General features: G+C 38.2%; 1 protein-coding gene across 1 annotated transcript; it reads right to left on the bottom strand.

The window, feature by feature from the left end:
• Positions 1 to 1,547: 1,547 nt before the first annotated feature.
• LOC133304668 (protein-tyrosine-phosphatase IBR5) lies at positions 1,548 to 14,116 on the bottom strand. Its single transcript, XM_061504722.1, has 5 exons — positions 13,454 to 14,116; positions 12,816 to 12,915; positions 3,094 to 3,151; positions 2,793 to 2,899; positions 1,548 to 2,095 (listed from the first exon to the last, which is right to left on the bottom strand). Exons 1-5 carry the CDS (start codon positions 13,688 to 13,690, stop codon positions 1,770 to 1,772), a joined length of 828 nt encoding a protein of 275 aa, XP_061360706.1. The 5' UTR covers positions 13,691 to 14,116; the 3' UTR covers positions 1,548 to 1,769.
• Positions 14,117 to 14,361: the final 245 nt, after the last annotated feature.

Here is a 14,361-nt window from a genome sequence, read left to right as displayed (position 1 = left end):
AGAAACTATCATAGTCAAGCGAATAAATAATTGATTGAGTTACAGAAAACTTGTCAATCAATTATAGACATTCTACAAAGGGGCGATGCATATTCATGTTATAAAGGTCATTAATCTTGGAGTTCACGTTCGAGCTTTTAGTGGAGTAGCGCCGAATTAGATAATCTTTCAAAGATTATCAGGAGCCTTGATGAGTGACAAATGGTAGATCCCCATGCTAGCTCGAGACAAGGGATGGGTTGTATAATCAGATGATGATGGCTTATGGGCTACATAGTCTTGGGTTTATGAACTCAAGTTTGTGTCCAAAAGAGCAAGTGGGAGATTGTTGGGTTTAATATGCTCTTTTCACTTAAGCCCAATAGCTTTAGTGAGAGTGAGCCCAAAAGACTAATTTCAACCCATGAAGCTTAGGGTTAGTCTTGGATTGGGCAGAGTATATAAACTCTTTTTTCTCTCTAGTGCCTCCTAGGATTACAGACATCAGAAACACAAAGAGGCAGACGTTCATCATCTGAACGGTTGCCCACACGACCACCTGATCCCCCTTGAGTCATAGCCTGGAAGATCAACCGTAGATCGGAATTACGACCGTTCGTGGTGCGTTGCTGCAGATCGTGAGGCTTGAGGAGGAGAACTGAACGTGAGTATTTGTCACGCTCGTTGCTTCATTCCAGGTAATCAAAGCGGTGTCCTTCACCTAAAGCGGTGGTGTTAGTATCCTGTTTGCTATTTTTTACATTTTATGAGGAAATATGTTCTTTCCTCAATTTCAGCTTTTAAAAAAGTCTAGAAAAAATGATGAGAGCATGCAGGATATTCAAGTGACATCATGTAAGATGTCCCTTATAATAACGCCTTTAAAATTAAAAATAAAATAAAATTGCTGACTTTCGTGTCAATCCTGAGAAGCACAATGTTCGATTGTGGGGTTATTAACATATTGCGGGTTCTCACAAGTTATGGCATTGAGATTCTGTGGTTGCTTTCAAAGGTTGAAACATGGACAAATAACTGATGGGGCAAGATCTGGATCCTCTGACTCAAAAAGTAGGGGCGAGCTAAACATTAATGATATACTCAAGAAGAGAGTTATCATAGATTTGGCATTGGCAGGATAGTCAACATTTTCTTTTTATATTTGAAGTACTGTTCCACTGGGCATTTGCACGTCTATGTGTGCAAATCAACATTGTTGTTTTTTTTTTTATATACTTTTATAAAAATCAGAATGGTTTTTCAGTCAAAGTACTTTCAGAAATGCTAACATAAAATGAAAAAACAAAAAACAGAAGAAAAAAAACACACATTTCGTCATCCAACAATATGCATCTTATGGGAACTTCGGCATGGGAAAAAGTACAGGTGAAGAGTTGAATTTTAAAAATAGGAGCATAAATTTGTCACCCCTCTACTTACCCCCCCCCCCCCATGTCAAAATGACCCTTAAAATGTATATATTCATAGTCGGGTGTTGAAAGATAATTAGGCAACAGAGAATAGGCGAATTCCACAACAGATTGTCTAATCTTGTATACTTGATAGATAGAATTTTGCTTCTAATATTAAAATCTGGATAATGTCAAGTGCAGATCTACTGAGGCACATGAGGCCAGGAAATATGCTGTAACTCAATACTACAACAAGAGATAACTAGGAAAATATTTCAAATAAACAGGAGAAAAAAGAACTTTGTATAGTTGACACATGGCAGACTGGTACTTGTAAACTTGACCACAAGCCAAATCGTCAACAGCTTAATCACATAATCAAGAACCATCCATTTGGATATCAGAACCATTTGGATTAGGTGGATTTGGATTATATGGGCTTCCACTCACACTCTTCTGTGTCTGACCTGCTCCGAATGTAAACTCCGTGGGAGCTATGTCTAGGGGTGCCCGGGTGAATATAGAAGGAGTTCCAGCACTGTTGAAGCCAAGAAGTTGAGCTGAATCATTGATATCGATCTTTGGGAAGCCAAAGCTAATTGAAGGAGGCCCTGCAGATGATGGGAAACCAGGCAGCACAGAGCTACCCCCATCAATAAATCCATAAATCTTGTGCTCGTACTCCTGTAGTTGCTGGTAGACACCTACATTAAGAAAAGAAGGATGCATCTCAGAAACATGGTAATAAATCCAGTGAAAAGCAACCAAACCCTGAAATTATTCCCCCTCATCATCATACTTGAAATAGAAAAAACGTACATGAACAGGAAATAAGTAATTTGGCAACAATTCTAACAGGAGTGCGTGTTTACTACCAATAAACCTTCTATTCTAAGAAATGTAAAAACATTCTACAGAGACAGTCACGGAGTAATATACCTCCTTGACAATAGGCTTACAGAAATTTAAAAACAAAAGAAACAAAAATTGACTTCAACTCTTCAAGAAGAAACATGCAAGTGAATTTGGTGTCTGCTATGATAACATACACAAAAATAAAACATACGGTGTTTACAGCCCCATAAAAGCATCCTGAATTCAATAAGTCAAACCAACTATCCAAATTACATGATCTTTTAATAATTCATCACTAAAACAACTGAAAACAGTCCATTCTCCTGTTGTTTGACCAATTTGGCATTTCTGACGCTCTGAATTTTTGAAAGCAACTTTTAAGTATAACTCGGAGTTGACTAATTTGATTAAGTTTCCAGTTGGTAAATTCCTTAACTATCATTCAAATGAATAACCTGGCCAGATAAAATTCTTCCATTGACTAACTGAAATATGATGACTTTACTTGAGATGGGAAGCAAAACTGGAAACAGAAAACAAACACACCTTCAGTTAATTCAACAGAAGGTCTCTGTTCCTTCACCCACTGATAACTCTGTTCGAGTCTCCATCCTTTCGACTTCATCAAGAACGCAATCACAATAGCTGGAGACCTGCCAGAGGATATATGTGATTCAGAGAAAATTATAACATTCCATGTTGTTACAGCTCCCCATTTCTAGGTCAGTAGTACAAAAACCCTTATAATAATTCTCTTTTATTTTGTTTGAGCAATCATTAACAAATTCAAACTAATCATTGCAAGATATCACTGCATTGTTTATAGCACGTAACAGCAATACCTTACCTATTCTTTCCTGACATGCAATGAACCAGAACACGTGCCTTATCCTTCTCACATTGTTCTGCAAAACAAGCACACAGTTTTGGTTTCATTATAAAGGTTAAATAGAAAAAAAAATAGGGGGGAAAATAGCAATATCAATAGTAAAACAATGAATCTACCTAAGTTTTAAGTTTAAGTTAGCCAAGTCAAATGTTATAACTCAATACAGGAAATAATAGTGCGGGAAGTCAGCTACTTATATTTAATATTGTGTTAATGTTGGGCTGATTATATTCTGGGAGACAGATATAAGCAAATTAAAATATAAAACTCACAACTGAAACAGGGAATGGGATAATAGGTGACAGCCATTTAAACTAAACCAAATGAGGAAGAGATTTAGACAGAAAGTTAGTTCAAATGAAGCCGTATAAATTAAGGACTTTAGTTTAAGATCAAGTATCTAATGATAAGTTGCTGGACCTACATCAACTTTTACAATACAAGCCCACAATCTTAAGGTGTAAACATATCTCTCCATCCACTACTAACAATAATGAAGAAAAGAAAATGGGGCATATTAGGTGAGAACAGGTAAAAAGCATATCAGGGACTTCGGTGAAATACCAAGGAAAATTACCAATGTTATCACAAATTCATTAAGGCATAGACATTGAATGGAGATTTAAGATAGAACAGCAATTGTAACCAGATACGCTGTTATCAAATCATGAATTGGAAGGCCTATTGTCCAAATCCTGAATCAAACATACACTGAATCATAAGATTCAGATCACTTGAATATAAAATAATATGTTGTGTATTGATCTAATTCAGAGAGTTACAATATATAGAGACCCTAATGGGCTTAAGTGAAAGGCCCAGACCTAATACAATCAGAATATTTACGGATAGGAAGTAATCTAATCATATCTAATCAAATCTAATCACATCTAATCATATCTAATCACATCTAATATATTCTAACACTCCCCCTCAAGCTGGTGCGTATATATTGTGAGCACCAAGCTTGTTACAAATGTATTCAACCCGAGGACCTCTAAGAGCTTTAGTGAAGACATCCGCTAGCTGATCAGAAGAGTTGATGAATGTTGTCTTGATTTCTCCTGACTGAATCTTTTCTCGAATGAAGTGACAATCAATCTCTATATGTAGCGCAACTTGATTATCACAGATGAGTGTCATGAGTTGTTTCTGTTCACAAAGATGAAGCTCCTGAATCAACTACTTTAACCAGATTAACTCACAGGTAGTATTTGTCATTGCACGATACTCAGCTTCTGCACTAGATCGAGCAACAACAGGTTGTTTCTTGCTCTTCCACGAAATTAAGTTTCCTCCAAAGAAGACACAATAACCGGAAGTAGAGCGCCTGTCCAAGGGTGATCCTGCCCAATCAGCATCTGAATAACCACAAATTTCTGTATTTCCCTGATCCGAATACAACAAACCTTTTCCTGGTGCTCCTTTGATGTATCGGAGGATCCTCACAGCAGCATCCCAATGTGAATCACAAGGGGAATCAAGGAACTGACTAGCCGTACTAACAGCAAAAGAAATATCTGGCCTAGTCACAGTAAGATAATTGAGCTTCCCAATTAGCCTCCGATAACGTCCAGGATCAGACAACGGCTCCCCCTGTCCGGGCAATAACTTGACATTAGGATCCATGGGTGTATCAACTGGTTTACTCCCCAACATACCAGTTTCTTCTAAGATATCCAAGGCATACTTCCTTTGACAAATAGAAATGCTCTGTCTAGATTGCGCCACCTCAATTCCGAAGAAGTAACGCAGCTTCCCAAGGTCCTTTGTTTGAAATGCACTGAATAAATGTTGTTTTAACTGACGAATTCCGTCTTGATCACTTCCGGTGAGAATGATGTCGTCAACATAAACTAACAAATAGATGCACTTGTCAGGAGATGTAATCCTATAAAATACAGAACGGTCAGCTTTACTGCGAATTAAGCCAAACGCCTGAACAGCTGAACTGAAGCGCCTGAACCATGCTCGAGGAGACTGCTTGAGACCATATAAGGATTTTCGAAGACGACACACCTTCCCAGACTCCCCCTAAGCAACAAAACCAGGTGGTTGCTCCATGTAGATTTCTTCTTGTAAATCACCATGAAGAAAGGCATTTTAGATTTCAAATTGAAGGAGTGACCAATGACGAACAGCAGAAAGAGCAAGAGATAGGCGAACTGACGCCATCTTAGCGACCGGAGAGAATGTATCGCTATAATCAAGGCCGAAGATTTGAGTAAAACCCTTTACAACTAGGCGTGCCTTGAGTCGATCAACATGGCCATCAGGTCCAACTTTCACAGTAAACACCCAGCGACAACCAACTATAGACTTCTCTGGAGGAGCAGAAACAAGGTTCCAAGTGCCATTGGAATGAAGTGCAGTCATCTCATCAAGCATCGCTTGGCGCCACCCTGGATGGGAAAGTGCTTCACCTGTGGTCTTAGGAATAGAAACAGAAGAAAGACTAGAAACAAAGGTGAAATGAGGTGAAGAAAGACGGTCATAGCTCAAAAAGGTATAAAGAGGATAAGGATTACGAGTAGTACGTGTACCTTTTCTTTGAGCAATGGGAAGAGCCTCTGGTGAAGGATCCAGAGAGGAAGAATCAACAGCAGTGGGCGATGAGTCAGCAAGAGTCGAGTCGACAGGAGGCACAATTTTACGACGTTGATAGGTGAGAAGTGGACGGTCCGCAGGTATAGAAGCAATAGGTTGCTCATCTGGAATAGAAGCAATAGGTTCCTCATCTGGAATAGAAGCACCTGCAGCTGGCAAAGACAAGTCAAGAAAAGGGACAGGAAGAACATGATCAACCTGTGACAACGGATATGGAATAGAATTAAAGGGTTGTTGATCAAGAAAAGTGACATCAGCGGAAACTAAGTAACGCTTAAGATCGGGAGAATAACAACGATAACCCTTTTGAAGACGAGAATAACCAAGAAAAATACATTTAAAGGCTTTAGATGTTAACTTGTCCTTACCAGGGGTGAGATCATGAACAAAACAGGTACAACCAAAGACATGTGGGGATAGAGGATAGAGAGGAACATCTGGAAGCAATAAGTTATAAGGAATGTCATTATTAAGCACAGATGAGAGCATACGGTTGATGAGAAAACAAGAGGCAAGGACTGCATCGGCCCAAAAGTGAAGAGGAACATGCATGTGAATAAGAAGAGTCCGTGCAGTCTCAATGAGATGTCTATTCTTACGTTCAGCTACTCCATTTTGTTGTGGAGTGTGAGGACAAGTAGTTTGGCGTAAAGTATCCTGTTTGGCTAAGAAATTAGAAAAGTCCACAGAAACATATTCCTTAGCATTATCACTACATAAAATATGTATAGAGGCACCAAATTGAGTATGAATTTCAACAGAAATTTTTTGATAAATAGAAAACAACTCATAGCGGTTTTTCATTAAATAAATCCAAGTGCAACGGGAGAAATCATCAATAAAGGTAACGAAATACCGAAAACCTAAAACAGACAAGGTACGACTTGGACCCCAGATATCTGAATAAACAAGAGAGAAAGGGGCATCAACTCGTTTATTGACTCGACTGGCAAAAGAGGAGCGTGTATACTTCCCTTGTTGACATGACACACAATCTAAAGACTGAAGACCGGATAAAAGAGGAACCATCTTCTGCAACTTTGAAACACTTGGATGACCGAGGCGACTGTGGATAAGTTGTGGAGATTCTGTGAGAAAGCATGCCACCGAAGGACGAGGCACCTCTAGATAGTACAACCCCCGTGACTCACGACCCACTCCAATCATCTTCCCCGTACCCGGATCCTGCACAGAAACAGAATGGTTAATGGTGCAAGTGAGGGAGTGGATCAATTTACTAATAAAAATTAAGTTATAAGGGATGCCGGGAATGTAATAAACAGATGTCAAGGCCAAGGTAGAGGTCGGACGAGCTTGTCCAATCCCACGAACTGGAGCTTTGGTTCCATCAGCAAGGGTAAATGAAGGTAAATGATCAGAATATGTAAGAGATGTAAAGAGTTCCTTATTACCACAGAGATGATCGGTAGCACCTGAGTCAAATATCCAAGTGTCAAGTGATGTAGATTGAGAAACACAAGCAACGGGATTACCAGTATATGGAGCGGAGGACTGAGACTGAGGAGAAGCCTTCTTGAGAAGAGCTTGGAGTGCAGCATAGTCCACAAGTGAGAGAGAAACTGAACCAAATGATGCATTGTCTGACTGCTGAGCTATATTCGCAGCAAGAGAGGTGGCCCAATTCTTGTAATTAACAGAACCCTTCAATTTTGAAGAGGTAATGGACCCAACATTGGTAGAGATGATATTGGGAGAATTTTTGACAGGAGGAGGTTGAGAATTGACCTCTGAATGATCAGAATCATTTGCTGCCATAATATTATATAGGAGATGACCAAATCTGAAACAAAAGAAATTTTTTTTTTTCGTGAACAGTACCTGTACGGACGGGGTGAACAGTGCCTGTACGGACAGTGAACAGTAACGGTACGGACACGATGAACAGTGAAATCGTACGGACGGTGAATAGTGCAGCATGTACAGACGGTGAACAATAAAGTGTACGGACGAGATGAACAGTATTTTTTTTTTTTTGGAAAACATCGTGAACAGTGTAGAACTAAGCCGGAGGGACGCACGGCGTTAGAGGAAGGAGAGAACGCCTAAGCAGTGGGCTTAGGGTTTTAGCGGAAGCGAAAAATTCCTAGAACAAAGAGCTCTGATACCAACTTGAATATAAAATAATATGTTGTGTATTAATCTAATTCAAAGAGTTACAATATATAGAGACCCTAATGGGCTTAAGTGAAAGGCCCAGACCTAATACAATCAGAATATTTACGGATAGGAAGTAATCTAATCATATCTAATCAAATCTAATCATATTTAATCACATCTAATCATATCTAATCACATCTAATATATTCTAACAAGATCGATTATTAAAGATAACCTAAAACATACTTTTAACATGACGAATTTGTAAAACTATGTATAGAAATAGAATAATTCCTTTATTTCCTTTTCTATGTACTTTAATTATTGGGGTTTTTCATAATTTTTTCTCCTAACATTTACCACTTTTCAATTGCAACAGATACCCTAATTCTTTTCAACCGCCACAGCTGGTCATCGCAGATCTACAGATTTGTGTGTATCATCCCCCGCCCCCCTCCCTCCCTCTTTTTCCCCCAAACCCAAAATCAACCCCTCCATAATTAGTGATGGTGCTCTGGTGGGTGGGTTTTGTTTGTTTTGGGGGGGGTGGGTGATGTCATGCATGACGATACATCTTCTGAACACTTTTTCAGAAGCCGTCTTTACGGAGGTCTTTGCAGACTTCTTCGACAAGAATCCAGCCACACTCAACCATCGCTGCCTTGGTTTGTTGCCTCACAGTGGCTGTTTGGCTCCTTGTTCCTCTGAGACAGCGCCACGCACACAAAAAAAAATTGGTCATCCCACATGACTAGCGAATTTCGGGTGGTTTAGGAAGAGAGACGAAATTTGGGTGCAAAATTCGCACCTTTTCCTATTCCATTTCTGCTTGTGCTTTTTTTGGCACTTAACTAAGCACAAAAAGAACTGAATCAGTAGTAAAAGTAATGAAAGTACAATTTGGCGCATTAATGGTGAGTTAATAACGACATTTGAGGCAATTAATTAACTCTCACAATTAATCAGTATTTTGTGTTGGTTAATGTGCGTTATGATTTACAAGAACAATTTAATTATCAGGAGAGCAGAGAAAAGTGTGTCATGTGGCTAGTGTATGTTGAAGATGCTAATACATACAACAATTTTATGTTATATTGAAGGCGCCATGTGGAATAGCATCTTGCACATATAGCAAGCCCACGTGTGCTAAACAGTCCCAGAATGATAATTAGTTTACTATTTATATTTTTTTGGTAATTAGTTTTTTTTTTTAAAAAAAATTGAATGGTCTTTCCCCAAACACAAAATGCTAACCCCTATTTATACTTACACCAGACTCTTGATTCTAATCATAGATGAAAAAAACGGCGCAACACCGCATCCGCAGCAGGCAGCGGCACTTGGCCGCAGAGCGCTATTGATGGAGGAAAAGAAATTTTTTAATATTAAGGGTATTATGTCCAATATTTTAATTTTAAGGGTAGAAAAGACTTTTACCCCTTGTCTTTCTGAACCCTCCCTTGTTTACAACTTCACTCCAAAATATCAATCTACAGCGCCGCCTATGATTCGTTCTCTCTCTCACCCATTTTCCAGCAAGTCTATGACAAAGCTACCTCTTTGACTGCGGCACAACCTCATCTTGCAGATTCTGTTTCGATCTCGAGCATCCTTCAATCTCTCTTACTCTGTTTTGTGTATTGATCACCAGCGTAAAGGAGCCGTTCTCTCTCTCTCTCTCATTTTGTGGCAAGGGAAACCCAAAAACAATCTTTATTTACTCTGATCTCCAACTTGTATTACTATTGTTACAATAAAAAACACTAAAAGAAAATAAATTAAAAATATAATACAATGACAGGCAACAACATCTAGGAATGGAGAAGGGGCAAGAGAGTCTCAGATTGGTGACAGCAAGGTCAAACTGCATTTGGGACAAAGACATGGACAAGAATGCAGTCCCCGTGGCAACTGGGATTGGGTGGTTGCGAATCACACCCTCTGCAGCTGATGAGGCTGATTGTATCCACTATTTAAGGACGGGTTATTGCAGCTATGGCTTGTGGTGTCGGTTCAACCATCTTCGTGACTGTGGCACGGTAAATTTGTTTTTAATTCTTTTTTGGGGTTTGCTTGAAGGGCTTTATTAGATTCTTGATGTGATCATGCACTTCTGCATCCTCTTTAAGACATGGTAGTCAATTGCAACGCAATAGCACTGCGAGCCGCGCCAGTTGCACATTGCAGTGCCTCGCCGCAACAATCTATGTCGCACCAAATCGCACCACAACAGTGTCACAAGGCAAAATATCAATTTTGTCCTCATTTTAAATGTCTAACAAAAATATTTTAAGGGTTTTTTAGTCTTTTGCAAGTTTAACCCTAATCCACTCTCTTTTTGTGTCGCACACGTCTCTTCCTTTCTCGCTCTCAGTCTCTCGCGTGGCATTGCCTCTCTCGCTCTTGCTTGCTCTCTACCACTCTCTTTCTCACGTTCGCAAGTAAGCTCTCTAGCCTCTGCTTTTATTATTTATCTTTGTACTCTTTTATTATTTACCTTTTAAGCTCTCTGCGTCTCTCTCGGATTCTATCTTTGTATTTTTTTGGGTGTCATTGTTTTTTTAATAATTTGTTGTGTTAATTGTATTGAAGAATTGTTTTGTTCCTTGTTGATGCTTCTGCTTTTTATTTTTTTATTGATAGAAACAGAATAATATGGGTAATGGGTTTAGGATTTCAGGCTGACCAAGCTTTTATTTTGGAATATTGACAATATTTAGATCCTTTTAATTGACTATTTGGAATTCCTGTTTGTTTTGGAACAATTTTTCGTTATGAATGAATGTTTTTATTTTTGAGCATTTATATGTATGGTATATCTAGGTTCTATTGATCTATTCCACTATTTCTGCAACCGCAACACGCCATAGCGTTATAGCATTTTTCAGGGTTGGCCGCGATAGGCCACAATCCACATTTGATAACTTTGCCTTGAGAGAAGCATTTTTTACATTGGCAAGAGACTAACTACATGGAACAGCGAGTTCCAACATGACAGCACCTTTATTTATTTATTTATTTTAGAAATTGCATGATGGAGTAGCGAGTCCCCATCCTTTCAGCAAGTGTCCCCACATTTGTGGGCCATATCACAAGGTCAAAACTTTCAAATCTACACCAATTCAGTAATATTTATCCAAATCTACACTTGTAGGCATGCGAACTGGCTGGATAAGGGCAGAAGAAGACTTGCCGAAGCGGGCAGAAAAATCTGAGGTGGGGAAAAGCGGTGAAGTGAAATGCACCTCAAATCAGTAGATCCGAGATTAAAAGCAGCTGGAAGAGAAAGTGTGACAGCAGGACACATGACAGAGGTGACAAACTGATCTAGGGATTCCAGGGAAGATGGTGGCAGAGGCCGATAGAGAAATCCATTAACAAAGACGAACCAAAGAGAAAAGGAAGACTGGAATTTGTCATGGCCAACAAGAAGACAAAAGACTGTGGCAAATTAAGGTAAGGTGACAGAATATACCAAACAAGAGTACCGAAGTTTAGGAAACTTTGCAGCTGAATAATGAGGGGATAGGTCACAGAAGATGGTACCACTTTGATAGTTGATACCGTGATTAAATTATACGGATTTAGGTAGAGAAAAGGAAAAAAAGAGACAAAAAGACTATGAAGATAGTACCACTCTAATACCATATTGATTATGAACTACTGGGAAAGTTTCAAGCTCTGAAAGAAGCCTAAATATGTCAAGGAGAAGTTGAAGACCTGATGTCATGGATAAGGAAGGTCATAATGAGAAAAATAAAAGAACCACTATGATAAACTAGTTGGTGGTGGGGATTCTCTCAAATAATCAAATTTCCGAAGCAGCTCCCTTCAATATTGACTTTAAGCAGGTGCTTCATGATTTCCTATTGCTGAGGAAGTGAGAAAAATTTTAGAAGAGAAATTTTTTTGAATAAGGAGATAGAGAAAGAAGTTTTAGAGATGGACAAGAATGAGTATCCCACGTCCAATGTGATTTTACAGTGGCTTTTCTTTTTCTTTTCAGTTTACTTATATCAGTATTCGAATTGAAAGATGGTTCATAGAGAAAGGCTTTTGGAAAAAGAAGAATAATCAAACACTATGAAAGTAAAAGTATATAAAGCATAGCAAACAATTGAAAGAAAATGTGCCCATTCTTTTAGAAGAGCAACAACAACAATCACTATGAAAGAAAAGTGCATGCAATATATCCGGCTTTTTCACCCTTTTGCCCCTCATTAATTATTTAATAACCATTTTGCCCCTTATTCAGAACTATCTACCAATATGTCCCTCTTTAATCGATTAAATGGTCAAAATAGGCAAAAATCGTTGACTTGAAGATTTAGTCGATTAAATCTCCCTATTTAATCGATTAAATCTCCCATGCATAAGGTTGTTCTTCTGATAAAGAGGAAGATTTAATCGATTAAATCTTCATTTGACCATTTAATCGATTAAAGAGGGGCAGATTGGTAAATAGTTTGCAATAAGGGGAAAAATGGTTATTAAATAATTAATGAGGGGCAAAAGGGTGAAAAAGCCCAATATATCATGTACCTCTTCTTTTAGAAGAAAGAGAAAGAAACCCACATTTTCATACATAACAAACACTATGAAAGGCAAAGTGCACAAAGCAGATCATGTACCCCTTCTTTTAAATCATAGGCTTCCTAGTTGAAACCACAATTATTTAATTGAATGCCATACAGGAGGAGCTTAAAAAAAAAATAGATAGCTGATGATATCAAATACTTGAGACTAAGACAACTATAAATCAATCTTAAATTGAATACTTTAGAATGTATACCTGGCTGAATAAAAGTATACAACTGAAATATATTATTAACCAATAGCATGTGTTAGTATCATGTTTGATAGGTATCTATAAAATGTAAACTAACTACAAGTTCAAAAAGTACTTTATCAAATGAAATGATCAAAACAGAATTTTTTTTAAAAAAGGAACATACCTAAAAACTGAATTGCTTCATCAAATGGTAAAGTTTTGTCATCTGGGAGGCAGTGATAGGTAAATGAATTCTTGTAGAGATTTTGACAAGAAGGGACAGTCTGCACAGGCAGAAAATCTAAAGTATAAGAAAATAAACATTCAACAAGAAAAGAATGAGGAACCATCCATTTGCCCTAGGTACTACTACTTCGAGTTTCTCTAACTTAAAGGAGCTATTAATTAGAGTGCAAAGCACACTATGTGAAAACACTTCAGATATCATTTTTTACTTTTAGCCACTTCCCTATATGCCTTATTAGAACTAATTCCTTGCCGCCAAACAATCAGTATAACCAGCAATGAAGTTACAAGTTCAATTTCATGTGTTTCCCCAATAACCAAACAAACCTTAACCGCTCATAAGGCCAACCAAATTATATTTTCAGAATTTATTAACTATCAACCATTAAATATTTCACCGAAAGCATACCCATAATTATGACTGTAAATATTAAAAACATACGTCATCATTCAGAGGCGATCATTGAAACATTCAACATTCAAGTTGATGCCAGACCACACAAGGAATAAAAGAAAAAGAAAAAAAAAACATCAATTCAATCACAGATTTGAGAAATCAACAAGACCCCTACTTACATTGAGGATGCGGGAAATTCCCTGAGTCTTGAGAAGCTCCGAGCGTGATGCATTATCGTAGCTGCCAAGGTAAAGAAATTCCGGCAAAATCACCGAAGGGAAAGCGCTAACTTGTATCGAAGCTTTCTCCGATCCAACCGGAATCCGGTGGCCGCAAATCGAACACACTTCCCCTTCTTCGTATTTGTGATAGTGGCCACACACCCCACAAGGATTTTCCCTCTCCCTTTTCCTCATAATCGAAAAAAAACAGCTATTTCCTTCAGACCCAGATCAAGAAACAGCACAAGAAGGTGGTTTTAAGAAGGGATTCGAAACAAAACAGAGCACAAAAATCAGATCTTTTTAAGAATAAAAAATCCAAGAAAAAAAAAGATTCAAATCTCGAAAAACGAAACACCCAGATCGAGAAAATAAAAAAAAAAAGGACGGATTAACAGGGATTGGAGAGGAAAGATTAGAGCTTTGGCAAAGTGAATAAAGAGGGTGTGGTGTGGCGACAGCAAGAGAAGAAAAAGGGATGCAGATAAAGAAAGCCAAGTGAAAAAGATTATAAGGAAGTTTCTTTACTGCAAGTTGATAACGATGTTATCAACTAAGTGCTCGAATTTTGATCGACCAAGGTTGTAATTATAGAGATGGCATGACACAGCGGTGAATTCTGTGTATATTATGGTTGTTGGATTTTAGGGGGTTTCGAGATTCTTGGTTGTCACGTGATATTGTGAACAACACAATCAAGGTTTCTTATTCTCCTAGATCTCTTTGCGTAAATAATCACGACTTGTTGACATCGTATTCACAAATCGCAACTGAAGTCTACTGTGAATAGTATAAAATAGCATAATCAACCTAAAAGTTTATTGTCTTTATAGGGGACACTGTCAATATAATAAGGAGTTGGATTC

This window comes from Gastrolobium bilobum, unplaced genomic scaffold (genome assembly GCF_033153095.1).
Source record: "Gastrolobium bilobum isolate Gb01-03AN ecotype WA unplaced genomic scaffold, APGP_CSIRO_Gbil_v1 utg2366, whole genome shotgun sequence".
Classification (NCBI taxonomy): Eukaryota; Viridiplantae; Streptophyta; class Magnoliopsida; order Fabales; family Fabaceae; genus Gastrolobium; species Gastrolobium bilobum.
The sequence above is the reverse complement of the archived record's forward strand: the minus strand, read 5'-3'. Positions and strand labels throughout refer to the sequence as shown.

Excerpts from the sequence above, each read along its gene's own strand:
- LOC133304668 (XM_061504722.1), bottom strand. The coding sequence starts at position 13,690 with ATGAGGAAAAGGGAGAGGGAAAATCCTTGTGGGGTGTGTGGCCACTAT. Across the intron at positions 2,900-3,093 it reads TGCATGTCAGGAAAGAATAG|GTCTCCAGCTATTGTGATTG; the intron begins GTAAGGTATTGC and ends ATCCTCTGGCAG. Across the intron at positions 2,096-2,792 it reads TTCTGTTGAATTAACTGAAG|GTGTCTACCAGCAACTACAG; the intron begins GTGTGTTTGTTT and ends TTCTTAATGTAG.